General features: G+C 37.0%; 1 protein-coding gene across 1 annotated transcript in view; it reads right to left on the reverse strand.

The window, feature by feature from the left end:
- Nucleotides 1-19250, reverse strand: part of RIMS1 (regulating synaptic membrane exocytosis 1) — a gene marked incomplete in the record, with an annotated part of 487692 nt that overhangs the window by 110537 nt on the left and 357905 nt on the right. The window contains 3 exon segments of the mRNA XM_034766209.1: nucleotides 11255-11284; nucleotides 17267-17379; nucleotides 18901-19083. Coding sequence (XP_034622100.1) covers nucleotides 11255-11284; nucleotides 17267-17379; nucleotides 18901-19083 — 326 coding nt within the window.

Genomic DNA, 19250 nt, shown 5'->3' on the forward strand with positions numbered 1-19250 from the left:
AGATGATTTTTTAATTTGGAAAAATCTGAGCACAGTCCTTTCTCCTACTTTTGAGTTACACATGGCTTTTTACATTTATTTTCTGATGTCAAAATGTTAATTTCTTTTTTACACATGCATCTCTCAAATATAGATGAATTTTAAAAATGAAAAAAATTCAGGTAATTAATCCCTGAGGGTTAATACCCAGGATAGTGAGGGAAAACAAAACAAAACAAATCAAAACAAAAAGCACCGAGTTATAAGTCACTGAAAAACATAAGTTTTCCAAGCATAAAATTCAGAATGTCAACTAAGTTCAAAATTAATACACTATGGTATTTACAAGTCTGCACTGTGAACTAACAGAAGAGATCTGTGTAAGCTTGTCTCTCACACCAACGGAAGTTGGTCCAATAAAAGATATTACTTCACCCACCTTGTCTCTCTAGATATTGAGGCTGTTGGGCTTTGTGTTATTTTATTGTGGAGTTCTATACATCCCTACATTTTTGACTTTGCAAGTATAGAAATATACAAAAATCAGTATGAAGATTAGGGTCAGCTGTTCAACACTGTGAGCAATTGCCCAAGCAATGATTGTGCACCTACCTATCTATTGCACTTGCGTGTGTAAATCATAGAATGTCTATACGCTGGCGGAGTACAAGCAAATGCACGGGTGCACAATTTTGAACATCCCTTTTCCTCTACTTTTATTTTTTAAAAATGGGAAAATTAAATAAAACTAATTACATTACTGATCTGATATAGTTATAATTTTAAATTCTAAAGGCAAGAAATGCATAAGTCAAAGTTGTTGTTGTAACCTTTAATATCCACACATTATGGTGGGCCCAATCTGGCAAATCCTAGACATGCAGAATGCCACATTGGGCCCACAGAGTATTCTGGATTACTGATTATGCTGGGAAATGTGTACCTTAATTGTAGGGGTTCAGTTTTACCATCAGATATGCAAGTACAACTCCAATTGACTTAAATGGAAATTGCATGGAGGTGTCTGAGGCAAAATTGAGCTCTCTACATTAAATTTTTAAAGATGGCATCTTATTCTCAATCTGCAATAAATTGTGGGGAGAAATGAGAGGATTAAATTAGATCACTACCCTACCTATTTTGTATGTGCCATCAAAGACTGACATCTTAATCCCAATATTTATGCCTGGAATTGATAGTTATATAAGCTTACATGAGAACCACCCAGTGAGGATTGTGAATTGAATTAAAATTGTCTCATAAATTTGGCTTTGTTTATAATTTAAAAAAATGGTATTAAGCCCACAGATTCATTATTCTTATATTCCTAAACAGGAAATGTGTAAAATGCATATCTTATATATAAAATACAACTATGATACTTTGTACCTTGTCTGCCATGCATAAACAAATACATATCTGTTATGCATCTAACTGAATGTTCTGAAAGGAGGTTCAATCAGATGTGAAGATTCAAAAATGTTACTTGATTATGTAACTAGTCTATTGGAAAAGTGCTGTTAGGTAACCCAGAGTTCATATGAACATTTAATGTACAGCTGCTTCTAAGAGAAATATGGTATATGTCCTTTTAGAATTTGTGCATGTTCAAAGGGTTGGGGTTTGGAGTATTTATTTTTTTTTTTTTTAGCAATCTTGAGCACTATGAGTATACACTAATTTACATTTTAAAGCATTAGAGTCACAGACCTCTAACCTCATCATCAGCAATAGTTACACAAAATAAGAAGTGCTACTCCAATGTTATGTGTGAAATTCTGGCCACACTGAAGTCAATGACAAAACTCCCATTAATTTCAATGGGGCCAAGATGTCACCCTCTGTGTTTAATGGTGTAAGCCACACCTGATAGAATTTCCACACTAAGGGTAGGTCTACACTGCAAAAAAAGGTGTGTTCTTAATTTGGATTAGCTAACAAGGATTAAAATAGCAATAAAGACAAAGCAACTTGGCTTTTAATTGAGAGCCTGGGGTAGGGGAGCAAGTTAAACTCAAGCTGCTAACCCAAGTTAAATGGGAGTTGCTATGTCTTCACTGTTATTTTGACCTGAGTTTGCTAACAAGGGTTAGTTACACCGAGTTAAGAACACACCTTTTGTTTGCCATGTAGACATATCCCAAGTCTCATCAGCACCCACTGACTCAGGCAAGAAGTCAATATTATAACACATTAGGAGAGGGGAACTGCACTAGGAAACTTTCATCAGGACTTTATGGTTAGTTCTCATTCACTTTCCCCAAAAGGAAGCACAGTTTGACAGTTCTGGTTGTAGTATTTCACAGACAATTGTTCATATGTCTAAAAATGTCAATTACATTAATTGTTTATGTGTCTTCTTAATATTATACTCATTTATCAGGATTTTTATGTGCTTTGGAGAAACCTATTTTTATGTATGCATTTATTTCCCCCTCCCCCCCAAAGAGCATTACAATTATTTTTGGCCTATGCATTTATTTGATGAGAGCTCACATGGCCCATTTCAGCAGCTGAAGAGGTCAAAATCCATAGATGTATAGCTCAGAGGTACTCTCTTAGCCAGATGGTTATGGGAAAATTCTAAAGTCCTTACTCATGAAGTCAAGTAGATTACTCACAATGGGGTTGCAGGTCTAGGCCCAGAGCTTGTATTATAAGGGATTTTCAGGCTCTTCCTGGGTAAACTATGTGAGAGTTGAAGAGCAATGATTCACATTATTCAGGACATGAAGAAGCATAAAGTCAATCAAAGGCCGGTGAAAGAATTTAAAATGTCAGGCCTCAACTTTATCAATTTTAACATACAAGGAGGGAATGAATCCCCACCTCCTCAAATGGCCAGACATTAACTGTGTCCAGTGTGGGGTTGAATGGCCTCTCACCATACCACTAAGGAATGAAGCCAGACTCCCTTTGCTAAATACCCCTGCTCACTTCATGATTCAGCCCACTGTCCCGTCCCACTAACCACCTACTGAAGGTGGAAATGACCGTACAGACAAGAGAGAGCCTGGTCTGCAAAGATTTAATACCTTCTCATACCTTTCCTGCGTCCCGTGGTTAGGTTCACCCCAAGAGCTGGCCTTGTGAAACTCTAATGCTGGGCACTGGCTGCAATTTGTGACAATATTTAGTGACATACATTTCTTCATCCTCTTATTTTCTTACCCCCACGTATCATACCTCCAGGATGCTGTTAGGAGGATGAAAAACCCACCAGATACCTTTACTGATCTTGTCCAGAAGAGATAAAAAAAAAAGCTTTCTAATCTCAAAAGGCCATTGGATCAGATCCAGAGAAAACCTGGTAATCCAGCTCTGACAACTACACCAACTGAAGGACCAGGGCAAGACAGCTATAAGTAGCAAGAATGGGTGCTCTGTGCCCCAGAATGCTTAAATACACAAGAAGGAAGGTTTGCTGGGGCCAATTTTTGCTCCCTCCCCTACCTACCTGAATTAGCTAATGTGTAACTATGCTCAACACTCTCCGGCACCAGCCCCTACTGACATATGTTTCAGAGTAGTAGCCGTGTTAGTCTGTATCCACCAAAAGAACAGGAGTACTGTGGCACCTTAGAGCCTAACAAATTTATTAGAGCGTAAGCTTTTGTGGGCTACAGATGCATCCAATGAAGTAGGCTGTAGCCCATGAAAGCTTATGCTCTAATAAATTTGTTAGTCTCCAAGATGCCACAAGTACTCCTGTTCTTTTTACTGACATATGATCTCTACATATATTCTGAGCAGGGAGAGAGGAAAAGGAGGCACATCCTTCCACCAACTTGGACCTTGGGGTGTAGCAATTGCCCTGCCAATCTTATCCCACTAAGTCAGGAAGTGGAATTTAATGTAAGCCCTAAACTAACCAGAACCAGTAAAATGATACTGTATTAATAGATTACTGCTTATATATTCCTGTAGAAAGATCTGGATTTGGATTTTCAAAAGCACCTAAGCAAGTTAAGTGCTTAACTCCCTCTGGAATTCAATGGAAGTTTGGAACCTAACTCCCTTAAGTTCTTTTGGAAACATTAGCCTTAGGATATATATTTAATGTGTTGCACAGGATATTATATATGTGTCTTCTATTAACATAAAGAAATTCTACATTTGCATGTTTAAATATTTGGCTCCCCCTAAAGTCACATGAACCGTCCAAGGGCAGATTGAACCACAAGAGTTAAGGTCACTGTGCTGCCAGTATACCCCAAGGATTTCCTGAAGAATTTTCTCTTTTCGTTATTTATATTAACTTTTGTTACCTAACATTTTTAGGCCATATTTTACACAGGGTTGTGCTGCTCACTGAGTGGAGGGGAAGACATGCAGTTATATTGTAAAGTTCATTCCCTAGTTTATGTACATTTTTACCTGGAAATGACTGGAAACTGTTTTATTAAGATAAGTTAACAAATAAGGTCCTGATCATGCAGTCAAATCCAGGTGGGTGGACTTCTGCACTGAGGGAGACCCAAATACAGCAGAGTGATCTAAATGTGTCAGAGAAGATTCAGAATTGAACCCTGTCAGATTTTGGAAGTAAAACTATATACCTGGACTTCTAATTTGAGTATACAGAATAACAAACTGTGGTATGTATGCAGTGGAAGAGTAAGTCATCATAATAATTTGTAATGGTTTATAAATAGCAATTTGAAAGATGGAAATATTTCTTCTGTTATTGTTACAAAACAAGCTACAATTAAAATTAAATATACTTCTTGTTTCAGATTTTCATCACAAGAAAAACAAGTCTCATTTATTATTTTGTGGTATTTATAGTATCTGTATGTTTAAATTGCTTGTGTAAAACAAAAATTAAATCCAAATTCACAATGGACTGGAATCTTTCTGGCACAAATATCTGCTCAGTGCAGGAGGGGAAGAGATGAAGACACATTAGGGAGCTGGTTACAGCTCTCTTATTCTCAAGCTGCAACTGCTCTAGTCCAGGCCCTGGAAAAAATTAGAGCAGGCCAATAATTGTTATGACTTAAGACAGTCCTTAAAGGACCTTATGCCAGCTATGAATTTTTGGAGGAGTGCCCTCCAAATGCCCCAGTGCCTCTACAGAACAATAGAACCATGAGCAATAAATTGTATGGTCATATATAAAATATACCACAGCAGATAAATTCAATAGATTTGTTTTTAACCAAGTTATAAAATTAATAAATGGACAGAATGCAGTAGATGCAATATACTGGAGTTTAGTAAAAATGTGGACATAATAGTGAATGAAATCTTATTTTTAAATTAATTCAAATTGAAGTAATCTGAACAGTACAGGATGAAAACTATGGGAGGTCTGCAAACGAAGGCCAGTAATGATAATCAGCAGTGCCCCGGAGCCTGGGTTTGTGTCTGGATTTATTTAACATCTCTAACAATTTGGAGGGGGTAAACTACATATACATTTATATTTGCAGATTTTATTAAATTGAGGGATATTGCAAACACCAATGCTGACATGAAAATAGTACAAAGGGGTAAAAAAATGGGCAGGAAATAATAAACCGAGATTCTTCTTGCAAAAATATAAACAAAGATATTTTTAAAAATATGCCCAAACATGATAAAGCAAAGCAATCTAAATTTGAGCTTGCAATGCTATGTGAATACCAAGAAAACAAAGCAGGTTTTGAGCTGTAAATATCAGGTCACATATCACTGACCAAGGAGACAGCAGAGTTCCTTGGTATCAAATGCTAAAGAGACCATATCTAGTACTGCTTATGTTTCAGAGAACCTTAATGCAAGAAATGTGTTGACAAATTAAAATGAATTCAAAGAAGAGATATAAACTGATTAGCCATTAGCTATATAATGGGTGTAAATATCAAGAAGTGAGAGTAATAGGCTGAAATGTAGCTGAAGAAAATTTGTGTTATGTATCAGGAACCATTTAACTGTAAGCCCCATTGGATGGCTGACCAATCTCCCATGAAAAACTGTGGTCTTCCCAATGTGTGAGGCATTGAGATCTACCCCCATTTAAATACTAAGGAATATATGGTAGGTAGCAATATCGCATTAGCAGGGATGGAGAAGATGCTGTGGTTCTTTTCTATCACTAGCTTATGATTCCCTACTTTATGCTTTTATTCCTGCACCTCTTTCACATACACCAATAACCAACATAGACAGACTACACTATGCAGACTTTGCAGGTTTGGAATCCTGGCAATGAGCAACATTAAAAAAACACACATACATTTATCTGAAAGAGGAATTACAATTATTTTAGCAGTGAATTATTATAAAGACGACATCACTACACAGGATACTGCTATTTCAGGAGATGGTGAGTGGCCATCTTCAAGCCCTTCACCAGATTCCAAACTAAAGAACTTTCCACAAACTATACACATACAAGAATACTGAAATTGCATCATCTCTTGGGTGGAGACTAACAGCCATCCAGCAAACAGAACAACACTAGTGGGCAAGGGAAATTTTGGCCAAAGACACCAGGGAGGTGTCAGGAATCTTCAATACACATTGCAAAACAGACCTTCAGTTTTAGGACATTCAAAATACATTGAAAACCACACACAACTCAATTTATCTAACTTCAAAAGGAGCAGTTATTTCAGGGAGTCTATGTATTCCAGATTCAGTGTTGTTGAAAAATTGGAAAGGGTTCAGAAAAAGCTAAAAGAACTATTCCAGATCTGGAAAAGCTGCTTTACGGTGACCGTCTTGGGAAGTTCAGTCTAGCTGAATGATCAAAGAGAATGATAAGATGTGACTTGACCATGGTCTATAATTACCTACATATGAGGAGAAGATTTCTGATAACACAGGACTCTTTCATTTAACAGATAAAGGTATCACAAGATCTTAAAATTGAAGGTAGATAAATTAAGGCCAGAGATTAGGTGTACATTTTTAACAGGTAATTAACCATTGGAACAACTTACCAAGAGATGCGGAAAATCTCCATCACATGATGTCTTTAAATCAAATCAAAAGAGGATATCTTTCTAAAAATATGCTTTAGCTCAGCCACAAGATATGGGCTTGATGCAAAGAATCACTGGGTGAAATGATTTGGCCTTTGTTATTCAGGAGCTCACACCAGATAATCATAATAGCTTCTAGAGTAAAAATCTATGAATCCATGAATAATGTTTAGACAATTTCCTATTCAAATTGTTGAAGGAAAGTATATATATATAAGAAAGAACAGAGACAATGAGTAGGCAATTTCTGAAGGGTAATTTAGCCCATTGAAAAAGTTGTTCTAGCACTTTAAAATGTGGGATATCATTAGTGAGAGTGCCCCAAATGGTACTGGGAGAATATAAACCAATTCACTCTTTATCAGACCCAAAAGAAATAATCAGCAATTTTCTATTTTAATTCTGCATGATATTTTGTCTCCTTTGAGTTCTTCAATCAGCCAACTAACATAATGAGAATGTACTGAAGATGTTCATGAAAAACAAAATCAGATTCAGTTTTATGTTCATGAGAGCTGGGTGAATAATTTACAAATATTTCAATTGAAAAGTGTTGTGAAATTTATTTAATGAAATATTTAGTTACTATTTTACTACCCTCATTGTTCACCCTCATTTTTTCTGAATGGTTTTCATTTTACATTTGAAAAGAGTTATTTTGGACAAATTCAGGCCTGTGGATTCTTCAGTTTCTTGTACAAACTATATTGCCTTCCATACATTTTTAGAATGTAAAACTAAGAATTTTGGACTCAGATGATTCATACAGTTATCTTGCATTCAAATTTAACTATTAAAGGGAACTGTGGCTGCGCTGCATGTTTCAACAACCCTTTGGTGAGCATACAGTTCTTTTTGACCATAGGGTAGAACTGCCCTAGGCTGCTTCAACCTAAGCTAGGACTAGCAGAGACTGGCCACAAGATTCAGGGAGCTGTAGACCATACCTAGTAGATATCACATATTCCCCTTTGATTTTTACCCTTTAAACCTTAGGGTAAAATTTTCAAAAGCACCTAAGTTACTTCAGAGGTTAAATCCGATTTTCAAAAGTAACATAGGCACTTAGGAGTCTAAGACTAATTGAAAGTTTCAATTTTACTATTTACCAACATGGTAAAACTTTTAATTGTTTGAAGAAGAATATTATATTGTTTATATCTATAGGGACTATATAACAATATAGCCAATTTTGGTCCAAGAAGGTATGTGGATCTAAAATTGTAATGTACTTTCTAGTAATATGATGGTGTTTTTTGTTTTGTTTTTTTTAGATACACTGGGCTCAGTACCATAACTCACTCCCTATGTTGGCCAGGAATATAGTTGATATAAGAAAATGAGAGTTTCTTTGCAATCGGTTGAAAAAATTCCCATTCTCATTGGCCACTAGATGTCTCATTTCTTCCACACAAGTGCATATTATTGCATTTATATGACAGAAAGAGAAACCGTGCTCTTCAAAAAGTCATTGTGGTTATGGAACTCTTTTTCTGGTACTGCAAGATCGCTTTAGCACATGGAAAACATCACTTTCGCCAACTGTTGTAATTTTTTTTTTTTTTTTTTTTACAAGTCCTGTGGTTTTAGAACAGTACTATCATCTCCTCTTGATCTTGTAAGAAGCTCCTCATAGCTCTGGATTTCTGACTGACCTATAAATGATGATGCATTTCTGGCCACAGTCACCAGAGAATATAACTGGGAGCCTGTATCACAGGCACTAGGCTGCAGGCCTGGCTGCCACCAGCAAAGGCCACTGCTCAATCTATTGTGGAATCTCTTCTCCCCTGTTTGCACGGCCTGTGCAGAGCATCATGGGAGCAGCAGACCTTGGGGCAGATGAGGCAGTCAGAAGCTGTTACAAAAAGGAGCAGAGGCAGCTCCCGCTTGCCCCTTCTTACATTCACTTAGTGTTGTGCTGATTAGGAGAAGAGCTATGGGAAGCAGGGGGCGAAGGGAGTTGGGAGAAGAGGGAAAGAAATGATTCCAAGAGCATGTCCACCCACCTGCTCCAGCCTGCAGGAGTCCATTATTTCCCCACTGCTGCTGAGCTACTGTATGGAGGGGAGATGGTCAAGAGCAGTAGGGTGTAAGGGATGGGGTTGACTGGGCAGGGGCTGCTCTAATATCCAGAGAAAGGGAAGGAGCAGAGTTGCAAACTAAACCTACAGTGGGAGCTGGACAGGTGCAATCACAAGCAGAATGAGAGAGTGTGAGGCAGGAGGCATGGGGCTTTGAGGGGGAGCTGAAGGCAGTACCAGCGATCGGGGGAAGATTATGAAGTGTCTCATTATCAGCCAGAAAAAAAGGAACGAAGTCCTCCAATTGTTCATTTTAGGTCGAATTTCCGGATATACATACACAGAAATGGGGTGATACTTCCTCTGCCTTACAAATCAGAAAACAGTCCAAAACATGAGCCATAAAAAAAAATCTCGTGATTTTTAAGCCAATCTTGCCACAGGATTGGCAATACTGAAACGCTAGCCTGCTCTTAACATATAAATCTTGATGTAACTTCTGTCTACACCTGGGGACTTTAGAAAGTAGACAGTGTCCCTTTAACACTGAATTATTCAGATCATGCTGAAAATATGCCTCTGACTATGAGAATGGATGCCGGAGTTCTTACCAGATAAAACTGCCATTGAAGACAGTGGGAATTTTGCTTAGATAAGTTCTGCATGATTGGGCCATATACAGTATGTTCTGTGAAAACCTAGTAAGTGAACACAGGACAAAGAAGGGGTTGCTCTTTTTATGGCACTTTCTCAGATAGTGAAAAATAAAAGTTGAATATATGCTGTGAAAAGACTAAAAACTTGCTGCACAGCATTGTGTCCTGAACTGTTAGTACAAGATGGCCTAGAACTTTGGAGATGGGATTCAGATTAAGACCCAAACTTCTTCAAAGCAGATGGTATTTGCTGTTCTGGTTCAAATCCAATATCCAATCTGATCAGATCTCTGATGATTGGGCCACAGTCTATGAAGTTTAGATTCAGATCAGAATTTTTCAGAGTCTGGGAGCACTTGAATCTGATGTTCTAATTTGGGCTTATCACTGCTATTATTATTTATTTAGTGCAGTGTTTTACTGTCAGAGTTAAATATGGTTCATTTGAATTCTTCTTTGTCTTCCCAAGCAGACTTTGTCTTGAATCATCCCTTCTTTCAAAAAAAGCCAGAATTGCCCCCCACGTAGTCCTGACTTGGGGAGGTGCAAACAGGGCCAGCTCCAGCTTTTTTGCCGCCCTAAGCGGCAAAGGAAAAAAAAAAAAAGATAAAGCCACGATCGGTGACACTTCGGCGGCAGCTCTACCACACAGCTTCATTCTTTGGCAGCAATTTGGTGGCCGGTCCTTCCCTCCGAGAGGGATTGAGGGACCTGCCACCGAATTGCTGCCGAAGAGCCAGACGTGCCGCCCCTTTCCATTGGCCGCCCCAAGCACTTGCTTTCTGCGCTGGTGCCTGGAGCCGGCCCTGGGTGCAAAGTATTATTCCACTTCCACTTCATGGAATAAGCCACAGGAATCATGGTGGGTCCATGGGAGGCCAAAACCATATGGGGTGCCTCTGCATTTCATCTTGCCCTGGTAGCTTCCTGGCAGCATAGGAGCTGTGCTACTAAGGGCTTCCCAGGCGGTGGTGAGCCTTATACCAAGAATATATAACACAACCCCAAACTGTACTATCCTTTCTTCAGAATCTCCCAGCATCTGAAGGAGGGATAATGTTTGTCGTCCTTCTGGCCATCCCATTCTCCAACCACTCCTCCTGTCTGACCTCAGACCTATGAAGCATTCATAGACTCATAGACTATCAGGGTTGGAAGGGACCTCAGGAGGTCATCTAGTCCAACCCCCTGCTCAAAGCAGGACCAATCCCCAATTGGGGACCAATTGTCCAGGGGCTTTGGAGGAGAGGACAGGATGGTGCCATGGCTGTTCCTCTGTGCCTCCACATGCACAGAGCCAACTTGTGGACCTTGGGGAGAGGTGCCTCTGGACTGAGTTTCTACCCAAAGTAGCACGTTCTCTACTGCACATAATAGCAAGGGACTCAGGTTAAATACACTATGCCCCATTTTAATCAAAAATTTGAGATCACACATCAAATCATTTTCCAGTCGTAAAGAGGGATAAACCAGATAACAGCTAGATATTTGAGATGGAACCTTTTTTTAGTTGATTTTCATTGATGACTGAATGAAATGTATTAACATGGAAAATAATGGGGAGGGGGAAGGAAGATAAAATTCACAGTTGTCAAGTGTTTGTAAAATGTACATGAATATTTACCTTTTGAGGAAGAGTTATAATTCTCTTGTTCTTCAATGAATTAAATGCACGGAATGATGGAAACAAAAGAAAGAAATCAGCAAATTTAAAGTTAGACAAAGAAATGTATTGCATTTGACAATGGCACATACAATAGGCTGTATCAGAGCATACATAAAAGTAATGTGGAAAATCAGGATGATAAACCATGACAAATTATGAATGCAGAATATTTATTTAAAATTATGGGTAACAATGAAGTTACTGATGGTCAGATTGTGAAGTCCTTGTTTCTTTTGCTGAGTGCAGTAGTGCCAATCCCAAGTGTCCAAAAAATATGAGTCAGGCCCCCAAAAATGGAGACACGTTTTAAAATAATAAATTTTGGATTCTGTTTATTTGTCTTCTGATTTCTGAGCTTCAAAGGTGAACTCACTTCATATTTTCTCCACAATAAGCGCTAGAAACTTACTTGTTGAATTGAAAGCTGCAATTCTCAATAAATCACTGGACACTAGAAAACAGGGCTTTAAGGAAAACACCAAATATCATGAAACTTGCGATAAAATTGTGGGAGTTGGCAACACTGATTTTAGTCAAAGGGTCTACTCATGTGAGTGAGTGTCCCTCAGCATAAATAAAGGTTCCACAATCTGGCACCGAATATGCAATGCCATCTAACAATTTTAAATGAAACTAGGGACATGAAGACAAAACAAAAACAATGCTAAACGCCGGGAATTGAAAACTGAAATAGTATCCTCTTTTATTAGCTTCATGTTAGAAAGCTCATACTCTGCTCTTAGTTACTCTGAATTTATACCAGTGTACTTCAGAGCAGAACTTAATTGAGAGGGTCCAATCTTGCAGCCCTTACTCAAGCAAAACGCCCATTGGCTGCAATGGCATTGCAGAAACCAATATTCTGTATTCTCTGAGAACTATAGTTGCAACTCAATTTTATTCTTTAACAATATTGCGATTCTTTGATATGAAATTCTATGATTGTTTGTCCACAGGTAACAATGAAAATAACTTGTCAGTATACGTTCTTTCTCCATGCAATGGAGATCTTTATAAGTCTATTTTATCATTTTTTTTCAATCTAGTTTATATAAATTGTACCCATATCATATTAACACCGGCATTAAACTCTTTTCAAATAAGAGACCCTTTGGTTAGATGGAGTTATTTAAGAGTTAACTTGAAAATATATACAATACAATTAATTTCTGATTATTGCATACCACCATCTGTCAGAAAATTCATTTGTTTTTCTTTAAGTACATTCCTCTGTTTTACTTCAGACATGGAAAATAGTTTTCTCTCATGCAGTATAAAAAAGAACTATTTTGATTTTAAAGGAAGATATCAAGAGACAATTTTTGTACCCAGTTTCTGGATAAAAAGCTGCTTTCCTACCTGAATCTAAATTTCAAGCCAACTGTTTTAGATTTCTGTTAGTACCAGGGTCATTTCTTGCAATATTTATTCATGCACTGTTCTCACATTCTCCGGTGGGAGATTTTTCTAAGTGCTACTGGGTCAGGCACAAAGTTATTTATGGAAGTGTAAACTGGTACAACTCAACAGGTCAGTAATGTAAAAACAACAAAGAAACAAAAAAAACCCCCATTAAATCTAATATCCAATATCACACACTGTATCCTTATAAGAACTATGCAATGTGAAACCACGTTAACCAAATGAAAAATAAATCATTTTGTCAAGAGTCAAATAAGAGTGAGGACAGGGACAGCGATCTGGTTTGTCTAAAAGGATTCTTGAAAAGTAGTTTCCATAATAAATACAATCATCCATGTGTCTCATTGGTTCAGAAATTTTGATAAGCTCTAATACACCTTTTCTTAACCACATGCCTCTCAGTTATTCATTTGTCAGAATACAACCTACTTCAGCTAAAGACGGCCTTAGAAAAAAACTGCTGTGGAACACCAGCCTGTATGAATTTCCTTGAACAATAAGGGTGAATAGTTACCAAATAACGATGTATCGGCTCAACCTGAAATCCTTACTCAGGTCAAACTCCCATTAAGTCAGTTCTTGTTATCAATAGAGAAAGGACTGAGTAAAGACTACAGACAGACTCTAACAACAAAATCTATGCAACTGTATAAAAAGTTGTGATACAACAGTAGAGAAATTCATAGTTAATACAGAAACTCCACTCTTTACTTGCCACTTAAATATTGTGTACTGTAGTAACAAAGAGTGATTCAAGGTTTTACAATCGCTCAGCACAATGTGACAAGTTGAGCACACACACTCTTCTTTGCCAGGGCTTAGAATTTCATTAATTTAACCATTGAGTCAAAAATCATCATGCTATTTTTATATCCTTTTTTAATATTGCCAATTAAAACAAAGAAAGAAAAATGATATATTTCAAAATACTACAAGTCTGGGTAGTGACCACTGCATGGTAGCTTATTTGCAAATACTTACAGATGTTTAGAAATGTGAATTATGTAAAAACACCCGTAGAGAGTAGTTTTCACTTGCAGACCTCTCAGGCCCTGATCCTGCAATGAGACCCACCTGATCACGGGAGTCTGGAAATTTTTGCCATGATACTGCTGGCATAGTTGCATATCAAGGTCCATATTTGCATTTCAATGCACAGATACAAGCACTTGACTCAAATGTTATCATGACTTTCTCTCAAATTTCTGCTGCTTGAGAGAAGTCCATAGCCCTGAGTCCAAGTGCTAAAATTTTTACATACTGCAATGAGTTGAAAAATACTATTGCATGTCTTATAGCTCTTCTAAATAAACAACTTGCTAGATAATTATTTTTTTTAAACACACGAAGGCATTGATCTCCATTTAGAACTAAAGGCCCCCAAAAGTTCATTTTTTAAAAAATTATGCCATTTTGGAATTTTAGGAATAAAAAGATATCTTACACTGGAATTTTCCCCTTACCTGTAAAATTGTGTTCTGTGAACTCCTCTGTACCTGACCACAGGTATCACCCTGCCTCTATGATGCAATAGGATTGTCACCATCCTTTACTCTGAGGTTTCTTCTATAGGATTTTCTATGTAGTATTTCTACAATTATGGGCATTTCTAAACTGACAAACTGGCTCAAAAGTTGGCTTTCCATCAGCTTCAAATTGAAACTGTTTCCAGGAGTGTTAACTTATCAGTCATTGTCTGATACAGGCAATAAATCAGAACTACTTTTTTTTCCAGTCCTAACTTAATAATGACCAAAATTGGATACTGAGATACTGTGTAAATCCTGTAAAAGAGGTATTAGTATGGATATCATAATTTACTACAGAATAAACAGCTCCACAATAACATTATTTGTCAAGACAAAAAATAAAACCGCCACCCACCTCTCATTCCAAAATCCATTCCCCTCTCTGACAGCAAGAGCTTTACACAATACTAAAATTGTTTTACTGAAAGCTGGTATGTCTTCTGACTATGCAAAATCATGATGAATATTATCACTTACAGTTGATATATATCGCTATAATCTTTCTACAATGATTAATATAGTCCACAAAATGGATTTTTTTTTGTAAAACCATTTGTATTCACCCCTCTTAGTTCAGGAGAATTAACACGACCTTCCATAAACTCATAACATCATAGCATACAGTATTCTCTTCAAATGCAGGATGTAGTGTTTCCCAACACAACCTGGCTTTATTTACAACTGAAGGAAATGCAAAGAATATTGAACCCAGAAGTGCAGCTCCCCCTAACATTAACAGATTGCATTGGATCCTGCCATCATCTACATTCATGTACCCCTGCTGACTGTGAATTGAAGTCATTATGGACCTATCCAATCCCAATTAAAGTTAATAGGAAATCTTCCACTGATTTCAATATGTTTTGGATTACACCCTAAATTAGGTCCAAATTGTACTCTTAGTTACTCCATTTTATACTGAAATTGGCTTGATGTGGATTGGACAGCTGTACCAGATGGCAGAATTTGATCCAATGAATCAAAGCAAGTATTTGGTTTTATGGCCTACATTTTATCAAGTCGTATGTCAGAGAAATGTATATGTAATCATGTCTGTATTTAACCCAACAACATCTAAACTAACATTTTTCATGCGTGTTTGCAAAGTAGTACCACTATCAACCACAATCGTAAGTTAAATAGAGGGAAAAAATGGGAAAAGATATCTTCAATAAAATGGCAACCCAATCACACAACAAAAAGAAAAACAGTATGTAAAGGAGGAAGTCTTCTCTTCAACCTCCAGCCACATTGTCAGTTCACTGACATGAACGATATAACATACAATCCTAGAATAATAGCAAGAAAAATGGATGTGCTAACCTTTGCATACTTATGATGAGAGAGGATAAATCACCAGTGTAAATAAGTAGTCACAGCTTGAAATATCAATACTCCACACTTCATATGTACTTGTAATATCATTAATCCTCTGAACATATGCTAATTTTAGCTTCAGTTTTGATTGTTTAACTTTTTCTTGTTAGCTATGTAACTGCCAGCTCCCTCCTTTCAGTCTCACAGCTCATACAAAATTCTGCATACATTTAAAATTTCTGTCAACATAATATAAACTGGAATGTTATTTCTTACACATTATCTAGCGGTAATGATAATAAGTGAATATCCACTAGAGAAAAATACTTAGTCAAAATAAAAGTGATAGATCAGGTATATTCTTTTCATGTATTGTGTCAAATGCAGGAATCACATAAGAATTATGATGCACAGAATGTATGAAATCATATCATACTTTCATTCTTACAAAGCTCCCAACTTAGAGATACACTGGGCAACATAAAAATTTAAGCTGCAGAGGTAGTTTGCCACCAGTTTAAAACCAAGAGAGTCCTTAGCTCTTACAGAGATATAATTAGAAGAACTGAATATAAAATTCAGAGTTATTCGAATCCACCAGTCAAACTCAGTAACGTATACTGAATATTCACAATAAATAAATATAGTGAACAGGAAAACATTTTCATGTGTCAGTGAGCATGTACTATAATGATGGCTCACACCCATAAAGCTCATGTAACAAGTCAATTAATTCATTATCATTCAAAGTATATGGTATACCTAGCTTGGTAAAGAAGTCAAAGCGAACTACACCATCTGCTTTGGAAGGTGTCTGACAATATTTCAGGAAACACAGGAAGTACAAACATTAGAAGTTCTTACATGCATTAGTTTCTGCTTAGTAGAAAGTTCTGCAGTATTGGTAATTTGAGTTTTGAGTTGTCAGATATAGTCAATGCACTGAATAATAGAGAACTGAATTTACACGTATTTCCCAAGGTGAAATTAAACCATATTTTAAATCTGTTTTGTTTTAATATAGTAACCAACACTTGAGCTGCAGTATGTTGATGGGAAAGGAAACACTTATGTTAACAGTTGTTTGATATGTTTGGATACAGCACCTCTCACAGCAACCTAGCTCAACTTTGGACTGTTCAATAAGGAAAAATTCTCTTTGCTTGACCACCTGTTTCCTTAAATATGCACCAGTTCATGACCCCATGCTTTCACATTTTTAAGCTAAGTGTTTTCACTCTGTTCAGTAGGCCTTTGTCTGACTCAGGGAACAAAAAACAGATTGACATTAACTGACTTTCATCAGTTTCTATCATCAAAGTACAACAGTTAATCTCATCCAACAAATCCAAGTTAACAGAACATGAGCAAAGTGGTATTAGAAGTAACATCACTGAGCTCTGTGACCTGAACACTAACTAAATCTGTGGTCATGGGTAGGTATGTACTAAGATAATGGAATGTTTGCAATAGAAATTTTAAGGTATACATCAAAAAACAAACCAAGCCAGGAGACTATAGAATAATCAACCAATCAAATTCTACAATACTTTCCAATCTACCATTATTCTTTCATTCAAATATATTCCTTTGTGGGTAGAAATAAATAAAGCACTGAACATTTTATTATGAAAGACAAAGTAAAATAAGGTAAGGAAGGAAATCCAAGATTCTGAATTATGATAAACTCATTATTTGATACCTTGCTCTACACTGCTGCTTCTTACTGGAACTTGCGGAAGCTGTCTTCCCCTACGACTGCTGAATGATGTGTCTGCAGGAGGTGACTGAGTTGGACTTCCTTGTTGGTGTATTCTGCAGATGGAATGAAGATAAAATAAAATAATCCAAATAAAATCTGAATCAATATATTTTGAGTGGTAAAGTTAATGCCTATATTAAAATGCATATATGGAAGATGCAGAAATGTTATGTATGCCATATTGTCCTACTCATACAGTCCTCAATGCCTGGAGAGTTAACAGAGCTTCATCTTTAGTTTCTCAATGTTTCTTCAATGTTTCTAGACAGGAACAGCAAACCGCAGACAGGAGTCTAAGGGCCTGGTTCACCATTGTCTCCCACCTTGTACAGTCATTTCCACCAATGCAAAGGGGTGTAAAATATTACCATTCTAATTTGATAACATTTTATACCCAGCAAAGAGTCCTGTGGCACCTTATAGTCTAACAGACGTATTGAAGCATGAGCTTTCGTGGCTGAATACCCACTTCGTCAGATGCATGTCATGACGTCTGTTAGTCTATAAGGTGCCCCAGGACTCTTTGCTGCTTTTACAGATCCAGACTAACACGGCTACCCCTCTGATATTTTATACCCAGTTTGCATTAGTGTCAAACTTAACATGGTGCAGGGCAACAGAGAATTAAGTTGCAAGTATCTAATATTATAGAGGTAAAGTGGCTTTTCTGAACATTTCTTTTAAAGAAGTGTAGATCTTTATTGGCACTGTTTCTGTTAATTTTTGTAGTGTGTGTGTTTGATAATAGGTGCAACTTCTTAGAGCAGTTCCACAGAATTTTAATACTCTTACCGAAGTAGATATTCTTAATTCATTTGCTTTGACTGTGTGGATAGATGAACTTAACTAGCATAATTTCTAAATAGGTTGGCTTCTTTTAGACACACTGAGCTTAACACACCAGATATCTATGAAGTTCAAGTAAATGTACATATAAAATTCCTAAGGCCATTGCTGGTAACCTGGATTACTATAGCTAAAATACATAGATGAGAAAAAGCTTGATTACCGACAGGGCTTAATTGTTAAACTTCATTGCCAGGTACAGTATTATATTTTCTAAATATGTTACATTTATCTAATATATTGAAGTTACACATATATAATTTCTCAATTTGTTCTATTATCTGAAAAACATTAATACAAGTTAAACAAATTACAGATGGTGAGTATTAGCAATTAGCATTTCATAGGCCAAATTACTTTCTCTTAACCTGCTGCTGTAAAGCAAGAGTTAATTGTGTGGAAATTGTGTGTTATTTACAACACATTTTAAAAACAAAATATTTTGCAAATTTTCATATGAGTACATAAACAAAACAATGGAAGGACAAAACACAGTCAAATTTTAACTCTCATGTTCCATAACTGTATAATTCAACAGTCAAAAGCACCATCTGGACAGTGAAGATAGACGGAGTAGAGGATATGGGAGAAGTGTAAGTACCATGGAGAAAGGATTATAGCAGCGTGCTAGAAAGAGTGAATGCACCGTATATACTCGGGAAAGTACAACACCACAGTGACATCTGGGAGGTAGGACATGAATGCTGTGCTGTACATTTAATAGGAACCTTGTCAGAAGTGGAGAAGGTGGCGCCGACCCTCCTGGAACTAGATGATGTACAGAGCATAATGGTCTGATACTAGAATGCTCACTCGACCTTGAGCGAGTGTGATGTTTTCCCCTAATGACTGGCTGCTCAGTTGTTCTTGGGGTTGGAAGTCCCCTTCTAGAAAGACATGGTAGCAGAACCCTAAAACATTAGGGCCAAAAAGAAATTGTTCAGTCATTAGCTCCACATAAGCTTCCCCATGCCTCCCTCCACCAGTGAAAGCAACCGAAAGCCTGCTTAATAAGACACATGCTCACATTTTCAGACTCTGAAAAATGATTAATTCAACCTACAATTCTGTTTTCAAA

The sequence above is a fragment of the Trachemys scripta genome, chromosome 3, assembly GCF_013100865.1.
Source record: "Trachemys scripta elegans isolate TJP31775 chromosome 3, CAS_Tse_1.0, whole genome shotgun sequence".
Classification (NCBI taxonomy): domain Eukaryota; kingdom Metazoa; phylum Chordata; order Testudines; family Emydidae; genus Trachemys; species Trachemys scripta.